Below are 19,903 nucleotides of genomic sequence, written 5' to 3' on the forward strand. Positions count from 1 at the left end.
GTCACTTCACCAGTACTGTTTGGGCAATAGAATTCATGTGTAGAAGCCTTGATTGATTAGCCAACCAAGCGATGGAGAGCAGATGTGATTGATTATGTTTTTAGTAATATAGAAGCAGAGGCAATTAAGACTATCCCTCTTAGTTCCTCACCGCAACAAGACACACTCTTTTGGCCCTTTACTCCATCGGGGCACAATTCTGTCAAGTCGGGTTACTAATTTCTGCATGAAAATGAAGTACCGGATCAGGTGTCAGTTATAAACTCTAGTTTTTGGAGAGACATATGGAGTTTGGAAGTCCCTTGCAAGGTGAAAAATTTTGTGTGGTGGGCTTGTAAGGATGCTCTTCCAACAAAGGGCAATTTATGCAAGAGGAAAGTCATCACCGAGGCAACTTATGAGAATTGCAAGGTGATGGCTGAAGACTGCTCACATGCTTTTTTTTTTTTTTTTTTTTTGTTCTAACTTGCAAGAAGCTTGGACACAGGACCCTCAATGGAGCTGGCTAGCAACTATGACTGGGAAAACACCAATGGACATTTCGAGCATGCATTCAAGGAAAACAAGGATCCATCCTTATTAGCGTTTATGGCTTGGTCCATCTGGAATAGACATAATAAGGTCCGATTCAACGAAGTGGTATGTCCACTGCAACGCATCGATCAGCTATCAAAGGAGCGAAGAGCTGAGTTTCAGAACCTCCACACAGTCAGTCCAAAGCAGAAACATGAGATGCACACGAATTGGGAACTGCTAGACCTGGGAGTTTTCAAAGTAAACTATGACGGTGCAATATTCACAGGAACAGGGAAAGCTGGACTCGGAGTGGTCATCCGCAACTCAGAAGGAGCGGTAATGGCTTCTTTGTTGCAACAAATACCTCAACCAACTACTGTGGCAAAGGTGGAAGCTCTTGCAGCAGGACGAGTAGTAGAATTTGCCTTGGAGATTGGTATTACCTCAGCTGTTTTTGAAGGGGACTCAGACGTAATCTCAAAAGATCTCAATAATCCAGAACAATCACTAGCACTCCACAGTCACTTGATTGAAGATGTTAAAGTCTTAACTTCATTTTTCAATTGATGTAGTTTTGTTCATGTACGCCGACAAGGCAATAGGGTCGCTCATGCTTTGGCTAGATGGGCTATTAACTCGTCCTCTCTAACTGCCTGGATGGAAGATGTACTACCAAACATATCAAATGTAGTTTAGGCTGATTTTAGCTGTTAAATTCCAATAAAACGATTCAGCCTGTTTCTCAAAAAAAAAAAGATCAGTTAGGTGATGTTTGGATGAAGAGAGTTTTGAGTGATATCATTCTGTTTTCATAACTCATGATTTAAAACTGGTGGGACCCATGGAAGAGCACTTGTTTGGACTCCATGACTCATGATCCATGACTCAGTTTCCATCACTCAATTCTCTGATTTTTGAGTTATGAGTTATGAAAACTGAAAACACATTTTAGTTGTTTTCAGTTTCCATAACTCATAACTCAATGGCATTTTTGTAATTAAACATACATGGAGGGACCCACAGCCGCACCTTTTGACCTTTGACTCTTTTTTTTATTCCTTTCTTCTCCTGGGTTCAGTCTTCTTCTTCTTCCCTTTTTTTTTTTTTTTTTTTTTCCTTCTTTCTAGTTTCTGTGTTTCTTCTTCTTCATTTTTTTTTTTTTTTTCACTGGGTTCAGTGATTTTGGGTTTTTTTTTTTCACTGGGTTTGGTGAGTTTGGGTACTGGGGGTTGAAGGGAAAAAAACAAAAGTAAAAGCTGCACAAGGTACAGGTATGGAGCCCACAAATAGTTGAAAAATATTGAGTAATGACAAGTGAGTGATGGTACCAAACGGGGTGGGGTGTTTTAAATGATGAGTGATGGGTGATGAAAACTGAGTGATGAGTGACCATTTTTTAAAACCAAACAAAGCCTTAGTGTTCCTTGTATTTTGTTTTATTCTTCATTTGATTAATACAAATTTTTGACATTTTCTAAAAAATAAATAAATAAATGAAGCGACTTATTTGTAAAAGAGACCCCATTCCCTTTCCAGTGGTCACTAAACTGGGCTGGTATTCCAAGATGCATTCTTTCCCTTCATCGAAAAATGATCATGAAGAGAGACGTGTGGGCGCAACTAAATAAATTTCTACACTTTTTTAGCAGTTGCGAAAGACAAACCGTAAAAGTAAAAACATTTCTTTAAATTGCTGGAAATATGATTAGAACGCAATGAAAATAAAACCTTTTTTTTTAATTAAAAAAAAAGATAATTAAGCTATATTTTATAAAGTATAAGTTGGTAGGAGTATATTGATCGTATAGGTTGCATGAAAGTGGCTGCAAACTCTACAGTTTGGTGCAATCAGTCGGCTTGAAGGAGACCATCCTTGTTTCCAAGTCATACCCAATCAAAAAATTTGCTTGAACATAGTTGCCATATACTCCTGTGCCATCCGAAAATTCATTATATTCACTTCCAATATCTGTAATTCCAAAGCAATAATATTCAAATCTTTTAATCGGTCGATTGAAAGTTTGTATAGGTTTTAACTCCACATCTGCACCTTCAAAATGGACAGTCAATATTGGTCCATTTTCATTAGTAATTTCAGTTCTATAGCAAAGCCGTGTCCCCAATAAAGTGTCATTCTTAATGGGATCAATTGAAATCTGCTTCTTCACTTCCACCTTTAAGCGATTGTAAAAATCTGGTGGCAAAGACAATGCTGGTGATCCTGAATCGATTAACATGTTACCCTTAGAAACCTTACCTGAAGAGTTAAAGGGCACATATGTTTCTCCAACACTAATTCCTTCTAGTGTCACATAATATCCATGTCCAGATTCTCGATCTACAAATGGTGTTGAAACCACACCATCACCCACAACTTCACTGCCATTGCCAAAACTTATCTTGCTTGTAATACTAGGATCAGTTGATTCAGTACCAAATGGCAACAAGCAATAAGAAAACCTCTTGCTACCAATTTGTGAAACAAAGGACAAAGGCCCTGATCCTAACCCAATGATTCCCGTTTCATGGCCATCGTAAATGAGGTTACTGTTGTGTGAACATCCAAAGGCAATGTCAAAAGAAACCGCTTGCCCGGAGGTAGAAGTGATGGCGGCTTTTTCTTTGGCCAGAACACCTTGGGATCCACCAGTTACATATCCACTGACGTAATTGCAACTATTTTGTGGAGAACAATGGACTTGGTCCCATTCGTGACATTTTTCTGAATGACAAGAAATTTCACTGTATGTGCAGGACTTTTGAGGATCGAACTTGGGATAAGTCTGATTGAAGCAATCATCACAAGGTACACATTGTGTCCACACAAGGTTACTACCTGTATCGGTAACGCCATAGATGTCTACTGGTGGAGTGCCAATTGAGGCCTTCATGAGATGCTGACCGTGGTATGGTATTAATTGTGCTTGGGGGACATTATGAGCTGTAACCAAAAGGCCTATAAGATAATATGAGAGAAGGAAGCAGGGATGAAATATGACACCGCTTGCCATTGAATTTGGAGAGATGAAACAGTACTGGCTATACTAAAGGCTTTTATATACACGATTAAACCGAACTTTCCATGTCTAGCCTAACGATTACTTGATTGCACCATTAAGTTAACCTAACAAAAAAACAGAAAGAAGAGAATTTTCCGTCCGTGAATGGCATCAAATGTACTACTATAAACTAGAAATTTTAATAAGCAACAAAATTTGCTTCTTTTTAACAATATTTAAAACAGAGATTGTAACAAATGCAATAATACCAATATATCATAACAAATCTCTTGTTTCACTGAAGAATAGGTCATCAATCCTTATTTAATTTTCCCAAACAAAAAACCTTATTTAAGAATAAATTTGGTTATCTTGGCCCCTTGGTTTTGTATGGCAAATGCGCCTTTTTTTTTTTTTTAATGAAGATAGGAATATTTTTTTGCTTGGCTTTGCGATTTAAAAGGAACTGCTTTTCTTTTAAGACGAAGACAAGATTTTCTAAATAGTAGGATGCAACTTAGCCTAAAGGCATTCCCAAGGCATGATATGAATTTAAACTTTTACCAAAGCTTCTGTGACCGCTTTCTTAATGCTCATCCAATTACCCTAGCTACCATAGAGAGGAAAATAAATAAATAAATAAGAGTTCTTTGGTGCTAAACAATAATAATTGAATAGGAAAAGTACATATAAGGCTTAATGAGTCTTATTTGTTGCTGAACTTCACTTAAATCTAAAAAGTTTATTTCTTAATCTCATTATATTAGAGGGAGAAAAATTGTGCCTCTCTACTCAGATATGGGACGGGAGCCTAGAGTCAGGGACAAAGTCATTCTTTGATCTTAGGGGGGTTTCCCTTCCCCTTCCCCTGCCCCCTCCCTAAAAAATATGAAAAAAATAAATACATATATATAGGTAATTAATTTTAGCAAGTTTGCGCAATAAAATTATGCTTGGCCCCACTAATAACATCCTAGATCATCCAAAACAAAAGCAAAATGCCCATAAAAAATTACTAATATGAAATCTCAAAAAAAAAAAAAAATAACAAGCCAAAAATGATTGGCTTAACCACAAAATCACCAAGAGAAAAGCTAAAGAAAATCTAGCCCAATCATTCAACCAATTAGACCATGCCCTTAAATAATTTAACCAAAACCAGACTGATCTTACATGGCAAATTCCAAAATCTATTCCATCAAATAAATAAATATAGAAAGAAAAATTTATAAATAAAGCACATAAACAAGAGACTAATCAAAGGCACTTGCTACTTGTAAGGAAGGCTAACCGACTAAGGTAGTGAGGTATAAGTCGTGAGGTATAATCATAGTTCACTTTTATGTCCATATAACATTACAAATTTAGACTTCATCATTTGGAAAAATTAAATTATGCGTATAATTTTTACCTTAATGATCTAAAGAAATCAATCCTAGCACAAGATGACACTGAAAAGGAAACAGAGGGGAAATTATTCATACTGATAAGCTAAGTAATTAAAATTTAGTAATTACTTTTAAAAGAACATGTTATAAGTGCTTGGACTCATTTACAGAAGTAATACATAGAACAGAATATGCAATGAATTTTAAATTATTTAATTAATCCATTCATAAAGGATTTGTCTTTGGTTACACACCTTGGAATAGAAGGGTAGGCTCTTAGTAACTGATAAATGAGGTAGATTTTTATCAAGATATTCAGTTCAGTCCTTTGAGATAGTTTCAAAATTAACCCACCAAAACAAAGCAATTGAATGGTATGGTTACAGATTTTTGACAACAGAAAAATCACATACCCAAAGACACACTAAAACCCTCTAAAATTTATAGCCATAAAACCTAGGAAAACACCCAAAGATGAAAGAACCCATGGAATCCTACTGAAATTGAACCCACACACCAAAACAACACAAACATAAATAAGGGAGAATTGAGACAGAGACAGAACCAGAGTGAATGAATTAAAATACAAAGAGATTTCAATAAAACAACACAAAATGCAAGAAGAAGATTGAGGATTCCTCCCCACCCACCTTGTACACAATACCCACAATATCAAAAATTGATTATGATCCTTTAAAGAAACCTTCACCTGAGAACGCAATAAGCATTTTTTCCCATTTTTCTGAGCTATTAAAACTTAAAATAGACGGATGTCAAAAATTTAAAGAACACCTACCTACCTATCATATCTATGTTTTACCCTTATTTTAACAATTGGACTTAATTTTGTACATAATAAAGTAAAATTGGCCATAAGCTGCATTTGCTAATCTATGTTTTTAACATGTTTCGCAAAGCTTGAGTTCAAATGAGATATGATATGTTATCTTAGTTTATCTTAAATCTTTTATATTTGTGGGTTCCTGTTAATTCAATCAATGAAAACAATAATTGAGGATTTAATTTTGCATACACACACCCAAAAAAAAAAAAAAAAATTGGAGTTTGTTATGATAATAAAGATAATTATCAAAGTAAATACAATAGATTCAAATCATATCATATCTATCAAAAAAAATCCACGTTATTCATGTAATGAGAACACAATTCCATTACCCAACCCAAATATTAAAAAAGAGAAAAGGAAATTAAAAAATAACAAAGCAAGTTCAATAATGAAAAGCACATTTACATATAGCATGACCTACTTGTACCTAAATAAGCATTATAATATTTTGCTATCTAGTGCTTAACCAATCTAAGTATTGATTTATAATTTTTTTGATACAAGTATTGATTTATAATTACTTTCTAAAAAATTTAGATTGAATTAAATAAATCCCAACCATTATCTTAAAAAGGGTGGTCGTGAAGCTATTGAATGTATATCATTTTCATTGATAAAATGAGAAATTAGAACAAGAATGGAGGATCACCAAATATGACACCCTATTCAACAAAGGTGATACAAAATGAGAAAAGAAAATAGTTAGGTTCGTATGATTAGATCTTGTAAATTTGGACCTAAACTAGTTAACCCATTCGAATTCAAACCATAAATTAGGGTATGGATAATAGAACTTTAATCTAATTAATTAATTTTTTACCCATATATACCCAATATCACTAGACCCGACCCAACCCAACCTAACCCATGAGCCTGTTAGCTTTCCAAGCTTCTTTGATCACTTCTTTGCATTTTGGGCGGATGGGCCATATAACCTTTTTTTTTCTTTTTGATAAGAAAGGCCTTTTAAAGTACACAATGTAGGAGAGAATGGACCCATTGTATGTTGCCTAATGCTCTATCTAGTTGCTCCATAACAAAATCATTTCCCTTCCTTTTGTTCATCATGTGCCCTTTGGCTTCTAATGTTGCCTAATCCAAAGACTTAATTCTAAAAAAATTTGGTCATGATATTCCTTATACTTGAGCTGCTTTTGTTCTTTTTTCTGTAAACATCTTTTTTATTTACTTTGTGGGTAGGAATAGGATCTTAAACTTAAAGACATCTCATCTCATGGAAGCTGTCAGCTATGCTACTCTAAGCAGCCCCCAAAGTCCAAAGTCATTTACATAAGCTAACCAGTAACAATTTGTTAAACGAAAAAAAAAAAAAATATATATATATATATATATATATACAAATATCATTTCCGATCTATACTCCTCTGAGTGGCCCATTTCCTTCATTCCTAAGGGGATAAAATTAGTAGATTTCCAAATTCTAACGTGTGTATATATATATATATATATATATATATAAACAAATTTCAGTTAAGTTAGAAAAAATTAAAGGAAGTGTCCATAAAATAAATATAAATTATCATTCTCATAGTTTATACTTATCAAAATAATATTATCTTATCGATCACATATATGTATCACATTTTCATATATATATATATATATATATAAACCGTATAATTAAAGGGACAAACCAGGTTTCTCTCTCGCTTGGGACAGGTGTTCTTTTCATCTTTCCCAGCGACTGCAGAACTTTTGTCCCTCCTTTCAAAGGTGGGTTTCTATTCCTCTCAGTGACAAGTGCACCGAGAGGCCTGTGGGTAATTTTTCTTGGGTTATTGGGAAACAGTTCCTTCTTTTCCCCTTTTCTCCATCCCTTTCTGATTTTTTCCTTTCCTTATTGACTTTTAAACCTCCTTTATTTTTTTGGTTCCTTTCCAGTAAAATCACGTTATGGAAGACCTTACAAAAACGTGGAGCAAGCTTAAACTGTCAGATTGTGAGGGCTCCAATGTTAGATTATTAGAAGAGCATGCTGAAACAGAGTGGGTACTGGCAGCCAAGTTTCTAACCAGGCGAGTACTCAACCTTGAGGCTATTGCAAAAACTTTCTCCCCCCTATGGAGAGCTTCAAAAGGCTTCCAAGTTAGAAGGGAGGAGGACCACATTGTCCTCTTTACTTTCAAGGATCAACCCGACATGATGAGAGTCCTAGTTGGGGAACCTAGGAGTTTTGATAAATATTTGGTGGTTATGCAAAAGTTTGATGGCTCAAAGGACGTGAGAGACATGGGGTTTGAACTTGCCACCTTCTGGATTCAAGTCCATGATCTCCCACTCAGGTTTAGAAATAGGAGGGTGGCTGAAAAACTATGCGAAGCCTTGGGAACAGTAAAACGTGAAGAAGAGGAAACGGACATAGTGGGGGTTACTCTAAACATCTCCAAACCTCTTTGCAGGGGTAGAGTGATTACTCTAGAGGATGGCAAGGATTTATGGATTTCGTTCAAGTACGAACGACTTCCTAACCTCTGCTATAGATGTGGGTGTCTTTTGCATGATGAACGAAGCTGTGAATTATGGTCTGCTAGTGAAGAAAACCAGGGAGAGGAAAGCCCTCAATTTGGACCTTGGTTAAGAGCGTCCCCTTTTTTGCCCTCAAAAAGTAAGTTGGTTACAGTTCCGGGTTTTAAGGAGGTAAGTAAGAAAGCCAATCCGCTTCCAAATCCGGTGCAGAGCAACAATATACCAATAATGGTGCTCCGGACTGACAGCCCCTCACCGGAGGTAATCCGTCCCGAAAACCAAGGAATTTTTTCAAATCCAAATGTCATGATGGAACTGGTTTTTCAGCTGAAAGTTCTGACGCCCCCAGAAGTGGTTCAGAGTGACATGACTGAGGCAGGTCACGTGCAAGCTAGTGCGATAGTGCTGGATGATGTAACGGAAGCGGGAAAAACTTTTGAGGAGACGTTGGAAGCTTTGGACAAGGAAATTGAAAGGTATGAGCACTCTCCCATTATAAATTCTGAAATTCTTACCCCTCTGGGCCCAACCAAGTCCAGCCCAACTAATGCTACCCCTTCCCCTTTTACTACTAGCCCACTAGCCAACATTACAAACTTAAGCCCAGCCATGCCTAAGCCAACCCCCATTTCTTCTCCTAAATGGACTAGGATCATGAGACAAGTGGGCTCTATTAAGGAGTCTGAGGACCTCAACGTTGCACTGGGAAAAAGAGTTGCTCACCTCCCTCACTGCGACTCAAAACCTTCTAAACGTAGAGCCATGGTTACGCTAGACCAGAAAGAAAACATTAGCCCATCGGTGGAGGCTGGTTCCCAGCCCCGCCGAGATCAATGAGTTGCTTATGTTGGAATGTGCGGGGGCTTAGGAACCACCGTACGATTCATGAGCTTGCTAACCTAGTGCGAGCACAAGACCCCTCTATCCTGTTCCTAGCCGAAACTTGGGCAGATAAAGAAAGGCTAGAAAAAGTGTGTGATGACCTTAATTTTGAGGAGAAATGGATAGTGGACAGAATTTCTAAAGCTGGAGGTCTGGCTCTTTTTTGGAAAAATTCTGTAAGTATTAAAATAGTTGGTTCTTCCCTTAATTTTATTGATGCAATAGTCAATGATGGTCAGGAGGATGCATGGAGGTTTACTGGCATCTATGGTTTTTCGGAATCAAGAAGAAAGGTGGAAACATGGCATCTCTTACGTGATCTAAATAATAAGTTCCACCTACCCTGGGTTTGTGCAGGGGACTTCAACGAGATCCTTAGAGCTCATGAGAAACTCGGTGGGTCGCAACGAAGGGAAGTGGAGATGGAAGCGTTCCGGGATGTGGTTGATGAACTTGGTTTCATTGACCTTGGTTTCATGGGAAAGAAATTTACTTGGAGAGGAAAAAGTGGTGAGGCTATGATCTTGGAGAGAATAGACTGTGCCTTCGCCACCCCTGCATGGCTGGAAATTTTCCCAGCCACTCGGGTTCAACACATACACTCCAATGCCTCTGACCATAACCCTATTGTCATCAAGCCTAAAGGGATAGTGCAATTCAAAAATAAACCTTTTCGCTTCGAAAGCATGTGGTTGAAGGATGATGGGTGTAGGAACACAGTAAATGTTGTATGGGGTTTGCCATCTCCTGTGAGCGATTTGAACCTTGTTTCTTCAAAAATTAACTTGTGTGGAGTGAAGCTGGTGGAATGGAGTCGGTCTGCCTTTGGGAGTGTCAAAAGGCAGCTTTCAGAGGCTTCAAAAATGCTTGTCCTTGCTGAGGAGGCTGCTGCAAGGGGCGGCTCTTATGACCAGGTTCGAAGCTTAAAGTTAGTAATCAATGAGCTCCTCGACAAGGAAAGCAGATGTGGAAACAGAGAGCTCGTTCCTTGTACCTACAATCGGGGGATAGCAACACCCGTTTCTTTCACAGCAAGGCCACCCAAAGATACAAGAGAAACCGCATCCAAGGGCTTAAAAATAACCAGGACATTTGGTGCACGGCTGAGCATCAACTCCAAGAGATAGCTAGTGCTTTCTATTGGGATCTCTTCACTTCTTGCAGTCCTGAGGAAAACCATCCAATTTTTGGTTCCATCCAGTCAGTGATCTCGGCGGACATGAACAAAGATCTTGTTAGGGTCTTCACAAGAGAGGAGGTGGAAGTGGCTCTAAAAGATATGGAACCGCTCTCGGCCCCTGACCCAGATGGTATGCCTCCTATTTTCTTCCAAACTTACTGGTCTGTTGTTGGTGATGATGTTACCTCTGCTATTTTAAACTGTCTTAATAATTGCTCTATGCCTGCTGAAATCAATCACACATTTATAACCCTCATCCCTAAAGTTAAGAGCCCTGAACGTATCTCTGAATTTAGACCTATTAGCCTGTGTAATGTGGTTTATAAACTGGTCTCGAAGGTGTTAGCTAATAGGCTCCAGGGGTTACTTCCTGATATAATCTCAAAAAATCAAAGTGCATTCCAAGCAGGGAAACTCATTTCTGATAATATTTTGATGGCATACGAAACTCTCCATTATATGAAGCATCAATCAGGAAAATCTGGTTTTTTGGCTCTTAAACTAGACATGAGCAAAGCATTCGACAGGGTAGAATGGTCTTTTCTGAAAACATTAATGTTAAAAATGGGCTTTCACGTGAATTGGGTTAACTTGATGATGATGTGCATCACAACGGTCTCCTACTCTCTCTTGATCAATGGGGAACCTTCTGAAAAAATCACTCCGTCCAGGGGTATCAGGCAGGGAGACCCAATCTCCCCCTATTTGTTCCTTCTTTGCTCTGAGGGCCTACAAGCCTTGATTGAGAATGCAGCCCAGGCGGGTCTTATCCGTGGCATATCTATATGTAGAAATGGTCCGCAATTAACACATCTGTTTTTTGCAAACGATAGCCTCATATTCTGCAGGGCTTCAATTCAGGAGTGCATCCACATCCAGTCCATCCTCTCAGAGTACGAGGCTGCCTCGGGGCAAAAGCTAAATCGAGAGAAAACAACCCTCTTCTTCAGCAAAGCAACCTCAGCGAGTACTCAGGAAAACATTATCAACTTTCTAGGGGTTCCGGAGGTTAAGCAATACGAGAAATATCTTGGTCTCCCTTCTTTTTGTGGGGAGAGGCAAGAGGGCTAGTTTTGCTTTCATCAAGGAAAGAGTATGGTCGAAGTTGATGGGTTGGAAGGAAAAGCTCCTCTCTCAAGCCGGGAGAGAGGTTCTCATAAAAGTTGTAATCCAAGCGCTCCCATCCTTTGCCATGAGCTGTTTCAAATTACCCTCGACACTTTGCCACGAAATTGAGGTCATGGTTCGCAAATTCTAGTGGGGGCAGCGTGGTAACCGAAGAAAAGTGCACTGGGTGAAGTGGCATACTTTGTGTCTCCCTAAACAGAATGGAGGAATGGGTTTTAGAGAGTTTCAGAAGTTCAATGATGCTCTTCTGGCCAAGCAAGTGTGGAGGCTACTCACTAACCATGACACTTTGTTCTACAGATTTTTCAAGTCAAAATACTTCCCCCATGGTTCCATTTTTTAGGCAAAAAATAACTTGGGCTCTTTTGCTTGGAAAAGCATTCTTAGGGGTCGGGACATCATTAGTAGGGGTGCTAAGTGGGGGGTTGGTAATGGTTGGAATATTATGGTTTTCGAGGACCAATGGCTGCCTAATGGAGGCTCGGGTAGAGTAACCTCTCCTCCCGGAACCCATGACCTTGAATTGCGTGTGGCTTCCTTAATTGACCATGATTTGCACTGCTGGAAAACTGATATGGTTGATGCTATATTCTCCCCAGCTGAGGCCAGAGTTATCAAAGCTATCCCGTTGAGTTTTCTGGACTCTCTGGACTGGTTGTTCTGGCCTTGGACTCGTAGCGAAGTCTACTCGGTAAAAACGAGGTACAATCTTGCTCGAGACTGGGAGTCTCTAAATGCTCCGGGTGCCCCTGCCCAAACTGTTTGCAATAGCACTTGGAAAAAAATTTGGAACCTCCACGTTCCAAACAGAATCCGTTCCCTCCTCTGGCGTGCCTCCATTGACTCGCTCCCCACTAAGGTTAATTTGACCCGTAGAAAGATGCTGCAAGTTGACACTTGCCCCAACTGCAACCTGGAACCCGAGACAGTAGTTCATGCCCTGTGGTCCTGTAAGAAACTTGACATCGTGTGGCTTCCAAAGTTTGCAAAACTTAAAGAAGTTTCTGCTTCTCTCTCCTGCTTCGTAGACCTTATGTCCTTAGCACTTCAAGATCCTATTTGTGTGGAAGAGTTCGCAAACACTATATCCCTGATTTGGATGACTAGAAACAGAGCATTCTTCAATAGTGTTTGCTTGCCCCTTGAAAAAATTCCAGAGCAAGCCTGTGCCTTGGTGCAAGAATTCCACCATATTCGGCCAACCCATGCAAAAATCCCAAGAACTGCCCGCACGGTCCGCTGGAAACCGCCACCCCCTAGTTTGGTGAAAGTTAATTTCGACAGTGCTATTTTCTCAACCCATTCTTCAGCTGGTCTTGGCGTGATAATCCGTGACCAGGCTAGACTAGTATTGGCTGCCCTGTCACAAAGTATTCCCCTGCCTACTTCGATGGAGACAATGGAAGTGATGGCAGCGAGAAGAGCTCTCCTGTTTGCCAAAGAGCTTGGTTTTGAGAGAGTTGTGGTTGAAGGAGACTCGAAAGTGGTCATAAAAGCTATCAAGGAAAATCTCTCCTCTCTTCTGGCTAGGGTCACCTTCTTAAAGATATCCATGCTCTATCTCTTTCTTTTAGTTGTATTTCTTTCCTTCATGTTAAACGTTTGGGTAACCGGGTTGCTCATTCTTTAGCCCGTAGATCTTTTTGTAATCCTTTGCTAGTTTGGATGGAGGAACTTCCCCCAGACTCTATTGATGTTTACAACCAAGATCTTGGTTTTATTAATGAATAGCCTCTGCCCTTTTTTGTGGGCTGACCTCTCAAAAAAAAAAAAAAAAATTAAAGGGACAAACATGCTATGAGTATTAGAGAGAAAATATATATACAAACCTAATTATATATACAACCTAATTAAGGAGCTGAAGTTAGGTACATTGAAGAAGAGGACAAACCATAGTGATCCAAAACTCCCTAGTCCAAGGTGAATGATGTCTTGTGCAAAATTAAAGAATTCAAGATATACAAATCACGTAAGAAATCAAACTAGCCTCGCCTTCTTTGATAACTAGAGTCCTTGACATGAATTTCTCTCTCTCTCTCTCTAATTTTTTTTTTTTTAAAAAGTATATATATATATATATATATATATATATGAATTTCTTTTTTAGGCGAAGACAAAGGTACCTAAACCACCATAAAGAGCAGGATTGCCACGTAACCTAAAGTCATTCACAAAATATGAATTTTTTTTTTTTTTTTTTTTTTTTTTTTTTTTTTTTGAGAAGAGACAAAACATGATTTGAATTTCTAAAACTTCGGTGACGGCTTTCTTTGATGATAATCCAATAAGTCTACCATACAGAGAGGGAAAATAAATATTAGAGTTCCCTAGGTCCAATCCAAAATAATTAATGAATAAGAAAAGAACATGTAAAGCTTACTTTATATTTTTTGAACAGCAAAGAGGAGCGATCAGTAAAAACATTTCTATAAATTGCTGGAAATGTGATTATATCGCAACGAAAATAAAGCCTTTTTTAAAAAATTAAAAAAAAAGGGGATAATTGAGCTATATTTATGAAGTATAGGTAGGTATATATCTTAATTCCATTGATCGTATAGGTTCCATGAAAGTGGCAAACTCTACAGTTTGGTGCAATCAGTTGGCTTGAAGGAGACCATCTTTGTTTCCAAGTCATACCCAATCAAAAAATTTGCTTGAACATTGCTACCATATAATCCTGCGCCATCCTTAAAATCCAACTCAGTATTTGCAATATTTGTAATTGCAAAGCAGTAATATTCATATTCTTTAACTGGTCGATTGAAAGTTTGTATGGGCTTTAACTCCACATCTGCTCCTTCAAAATGGACAGTCAATATTGGTCCATTTTCATTAGTAATTTCAGTTCTATAACAAAGCCGTGTCCCCAAAAGAGTGTCATTTTTAATGGGATCAATTGAAATCTGCTTCTTCACTTCCACCACTAAGCGATCATAAAAATCTGGTGGCAAAGTCAATGGTGGTGATCCTGAATCCATACAAATGTTGCCCTTAGAAACCTTACCTGAAGAGTTAAAGGGTACATATGTGTCTCCAACACTAATTCCTTCTAGTGTCAAATAATATTGATCTCCACCTACATATGGTGTTGAAACCACACCATCACCCACAACTTCACTGCCATTGCCGAAACTTATCTTGCCTGTAATACTAGGATCAGTACCATATGGTACCAAGCAATAAGAAAACCTCTTGCTACCAATTTGTGAAACAAAGGACAAAGGCCCTGCTCCTAACCCAATAATTCCCGTTGCATGGCCTTCGTAATGGAAGCCACCTGTGTTGTGTGCACATCCAAAAGCAATGTCAAAGGAAACCGCTTGCCCTGAGGTAGAATTAATGGTAACTTTTTCTTTGGCCCAAACACCTTTGGACAAACCAGTAGCATATCCAGTCTTGTAATTGCAAATATTTTGAGGAGAACAAGTGGCTTCATCCAATAGTATACGACATTCTTCTGATTGACAAGAAATTTCGCGGTATGTGGAGGACTCTTTAGAATCGAACATGGGATAAATCTGTTTGAAGCAGGCATCACAAGGTAGACATTGTGTCCACACAAGGTTACTGCCTGTATCTGCAGTGCCATAGAAGTCTACTGGTGGAGTGCCAATTGAGAATTTCATGATATGTTGATCTTTGTGTAGTGTTAATTGTGTTTGGGGGACATTATGAGCTGTAGCCAAAAGGCCTATAACATAATATGAGAGAATAGAGGCAACAAGGAAGCATGGATGAAATCTGACACTGCTTGCCATTGAATTTCAGGCTTTGGGAGAGAGTCACAGAATGGCACAATAATGGCCACCAAAGCCTTTTATTTACCCAAACGATTAAACCAAACCTATAACAATTACCCTTTTTTTAGCTTTAACAGTTACTGGAAAATTTCATATCCACCCAAATTTGCTTCTTTATAACAAAATTTAAAACAAATAACAAAAAAGAGTGCAATAATATCATAACAAATCTCTTGTTTCTTGGAAAAATAGGTCATCAATCCTTATTTAATTCTTCCAAACTAAAAAACCTTATTTAAGAATAAATTTGGTTACCTAGGACCCTGGGTTCAGCATGAAAAATCCGCCTTTTTTATTTTATGAAAAGAGACAACAAAAAAATTTGTTTGGCTTTGCAATTCCCAAAAACTAGTCGTATCTTACACACCAAATTCCCAAAAACAATTCATCAAAATAAATAATTATAAATTAAAAAAAATAATAATAATAAGAAATTGAGCAAAGACACTTGATGCGTTTGAGGAGGCCAGACCAATGAAGGTAGTGAAGTATGAGACATAACAGAGGCAGGCAATACGACACCACTTTAGGCACCAACCATCAAATCTAAACAGAGCAACATGGTGTGTGTGTGTGTATCATTTAAGCGGAGGCAATGCCCCTCTTTCTATTATTCTCTCTTTGATTAAGACTATCTTTAACATTCCGTTTTTTTTTTTTAAGTGAAATATTTTCTCGTCTTATGTGTTTGGACCCATAGACTAGGTCTCTTATTTATTTATTTAAATAAATGACGCAATTAGTAATCACCCATGTGACCATGTACTGGGTGAATATGAGTAATGGGTAAAAGTGAATGTTTTTTTATATTTCTCTTTAAAAATATTTATAAAATAAAATAAAATAAAAACTCTTTTATTTGCAAAGTGATGAGGCTATACTATCTTTTCTGTTACTATGTTTTCAGACCCATTTGCTAGGTGTCTTCTTCATTTTTTATTTTCATGTTTTTAAAATGGTTTTTAGTGACAAATGATACAAAATAAACAAATAATTAGTAGTTATGCACTTTTGCTCATCTATTAATACTTGCTTGTTAGTATCTTTTGCTGTAAATAAAGTTGAGATAGTTTGAAACTTTGAATGGTTAATTGTTTAAATTTAATAACAAACATTTATACGGTATTTAGCTAGCTTAGGGAATTAATAAATTTGTCTCTTTCAAGAGAGCAGTATATGTGTGTGCTCACGCACAACTAATTCTAGCAATTTCGCCCAATAAAATTATACTTGACTCCCCTAAGTATAATTTTTTTTTTTAAAAAAAAACTTTCACTTGAGAATGCAAAAGGCGTTATTTCCTTTAAAGAAACCTTCACTTGAGAACACATGAAGCGTTATTTCCCATTTTGTTGAGCAATTAAAACTTCAAATAGACAGATGTCAAAAATTTAAAAGGGAAATTTAAGAAACAATACCTACCTACCTTATCTAAGTTTTGCCCTTGTTTTAACAATTGGACTTAATTGTATAATGAAGTAAAATTGGTCATAACTGCATTTGCTAAACTGTGTTTTACACGTTTTGCAAAGCTTGTGATTCAAATTTCAAAATCTCACCGTCCATCCACTCTATGGAGAACAAAATTTTTGTTTGAAAAATACCATCTAACTTCGACTGATTTTATCAATTTTCTATAATAATACCATCTAAGTTCAGTGTACCAGTACCCTTCAGCTATTCGCAACAAGTGTTCATTGGATCCAATGAATGATGACTTTGTCTGATTTTGCAAATCTTTCTAAGAAAGCAAAATCGAATGCTGCTCATTGCTAATAGTAATAGGAATCACCGTGTAACGAAGGACAACTCAAAGGACTTCTATGTATGAAGACAGACTATATATACCTTAACAAAACATTATCTTGCTATGGGATTATACACCATTTTCAGAAAAACTCCAAAAACCTCAAACTAATTTGCATTAGTGAACAGATTGGCCTACTTACACATTCAAACGTGTAGTCCTAGCATGACAATGGCAAGGAAACCAAAATTCAAAGAGTGTTGAATGAAGCAATTGCACGCAAAGAAAAAGATAGATTGTGATAGTATAGATTAATCCATCCATTGAACGAGCAATATCTTTCTCACTGATAATTTCTGTTGTTACACTAGTGTTAAAGCAATTTGAGACAAATCAAAGTACGTTAAACATGCTAGCATGCTAAGTAGGTTGGTCTCCTCTCCTCTTCTACATCATCCAAATCTAAACTATATATAGATTTAATCAAGCAAAGTTATCTTTCTATGCATTCATATAGGAACATAGTGTCATGGTCGTTCGAATGGGATATGATATGTTATCTTAGTTTATCCTAAATCTTTGTTAGTTGTGAGTTCCAATTAATTCAATCAATGAAGAAAATAATTGAGGATTTAATTTTGCATACACACACCCAAAAAAAAAAATATTTGGAGTTTTGTTATGATAATAAAGATAATTATCAAAGTAAATACAATAGATTCAAATCATATCGTATCTATCAAAAAAAATCCATGTTATTTTCATGTAATGAGAACACAATTCCAATACCCAACCCAAAGATTTAAAAAGAGAAAAGGAAATTAAAAAATAACAAAGCAAGTTCAATAATGAAATGCACATTTACACATAGCATGAGCTACTTGTACGGTTGTACCTAAATAAGCATTATAATATTTTGCTATCTAGTGCTAAACCAATCTAAGTATTGATTTATAATTACTTTCTAAAAAAATTAGATCGAATTAACTAAATCACAACCGTTATCTTAAAAAGGGTAGTCGTTAAGCTATTCAGTGAAGAACCACCAAATATGACCCCCTATTCAACGAAGGTGATACAAAATGAGAAAGGAAGATAGCTAGGTTCGTTTGATTAGATCTTGTAAATTTGGACCTAAACTTGTTAACCCATTCCAATTCAAACCAAAAATTAGGGTATGAGTAATAGAAATAGCAACCTACTTTAATCTTTTTTTCTTTTCTTTTTTTTTGGGGCTAAATTACCTACTTTAATCTAATTAATTATTAATTTTTTCACCCATATATACCCGATTTCACCGGACCCAACCCAACCTATGAGCCTGTTAGCTTTCCAGGCTTCTTTGATCACTTCTTTGCATTCTGGGTGGGTGGACCTTATAACCTTTTATTTTTCTTTAATAAGAAAGGCCTCCTAAGAATCTAAAGTACACAATGTGGGAGAGAATGGACCCATTGTATATGTTGCCTAATGCGCTATCTAAATACTAACATATATATACAAATTTAAGTTAAGGAAAAATCAAAGGAAGTTTCCGTATAATAAATATAAATTATCATTCTCATGATTATCAAAAAAAAAAAAAATGAATTATCATTCTCATAGTTAATACTAATCAAAATAATATTATCTTATCGATCGCATATATGTATCACCTTTTCACAATATATAAACCGTATAATTAAAGGGACAAACATGCTACGAGTATGAGAGAGAGAGAATATATATACAACCAAATTAAAGGGCTGAAGTTAGGTACATTTTAGGAAGTAAGAAAGTGAAATATCTTATTAAAGAAGAGGACAAACCATAGTGATCCAAAACTCCCAAGTCCAAGGTCAATGATGTATTGTGCAAATTAAAGAATTCAAGATATACAATATATTCACCTAAGAAATCAAAATAGTCTCGCCTTCTTTGATAACTAAACATGAATTTCTCTCTCTCTCTCTCTCTCTCTCTCTCTCTCTTTTATTCTCCCTAATTAAAAAATAAAAAATAAAAAACATGAATTTCTTTTTTGGACGAAGACAAATGTACCTAAACCACCATAAAGAGCACAATTGCCACGTAACCTAGAGTCATTCACAAAACATGAATTTTTTTTTTTTTTTTTTGAGAAGAGACAAAACATGATTTGAATTAAACTTTTTCTAAAACTTCAGTGACGACTTTCTTTGATGATCATGCAATAAGTTTTCCATAGGGAGAGGGAAAGAAAAATAAATCAATAAATATTAAAGTTCCCTAGGTCCAATCCAAAACAATTAATGAATAAGAAAAGAACATTTAAAGCTTACTTTATATTTTTTGAACAACAAAAGAGGAGCGGATCAGTTCAAAATATTTCTTTTTGCAGGATCAATAAAAGTCTCCAGAAAGACCATTCCTAGATCTTGTTTACAAAAAAATTCAACTATCTTGATACAGTGATTTTGATACAGTGATAACGAGCAATTATTATAAAATGATAGGACAAACCACTAAGTGACCCCAAAAAAACAATTTATGTCTTAACTTAATGATAAAAAATAATTATTATAAAGGGTACATCATGGGTTAAAATTCTATTATATCTATCATATATTTACCCACACACACATACATACATACATACATATACACACATGTAGGGACACAAAATCTTTAACGGCCCGACATCGACGTTGGGCTCGCACACGGAAAGTCCCTCACAATAATATTTGTAGAGAGTGGGCTTGAAAGGCCAGCGTTGGGGCACGGGGCGACATTTCGAGTCGGACTACAGGTGAACTGATATGAGATAGAGCTTTGGGCTGGATATTCAGGCCCATCAATCTTGTATCTAGGAGGATTTGGCTCCTTGGATCATGTCCGAGAAGCGTTGGCGCTGTTCCCGGTTACCCGTCGAAGGGTTTTTACGTGGTGTCCGGCGTGAGTTATCCAG

The 19,903-nt window shown here is 36.9% G+C and overlaps 3 protein-coding genes across 3 annotated transcripts; 1 reads left to right on the forward strand and 2 right to left on the reverse strand.

The window, feature by feature from the left end:
- Nucleotides 1–495: 495 nt before the first annotated feature.
- On the forward strand, nucleotides 496–1,083 carry LOC126700913 (uncharacterized). Its single transcript, XM_050399076.1, has one exon. It carries the CDS (start codon nucleotides 496–498, stop codon nucleotides 1,081–1,083), a length of 588 nt encoding a protein of 195 aa, XP_050255033.1.
- A 1,265-nt stretch (nucleotides 1,084–2,348) lies between these two features.
- LOC126700914 (aspartic proteinase CDR1-like) lies at nucleotides 2,349–3,527 on the reverse strand. Its single transcript, XM_050399077.1, has one exon. It carries the CDS (start codon nucleotides 3,525–3,527, stop codon nucleotides 2,349–2,351), a length of 1,179 nt encoding a protein of 392 aa, XP_050255034.1.
- Nucleotides 3,528–14,009: 10,482 nt separating this feature from the next.
- On the reverse strand, nucleotides 14,010–15,188 carry LOC126700915 (aspartic proteinase CDR1-like). The gene has a single exon (XM_050399079.1). The coding sequence runs from the start codon at nucleotides 15,186–15,188 to the stop codon at nucleotides 14,010–14,012; it is 1,179 nt and encodes a 392-aa protein (XP_050255036.1).
- Between the last annotated feature and the right edge of the window lie 4,715 nt (nucleotides 15,189–19,903).

This window comes from Quercus robur, chromosome 9 (assembly GCF_932294415.1).
Source record: "Quercus robur chromosome 9, dhQueRobu3.1, whole genome shotgun sequence".
NCBI classification, from domain to species: Eukaryota; Viridiplantae; Streptophyta; class Magnoliopsida; order Fagales; family Fagaceae; genus Quercus; species Quercus robur.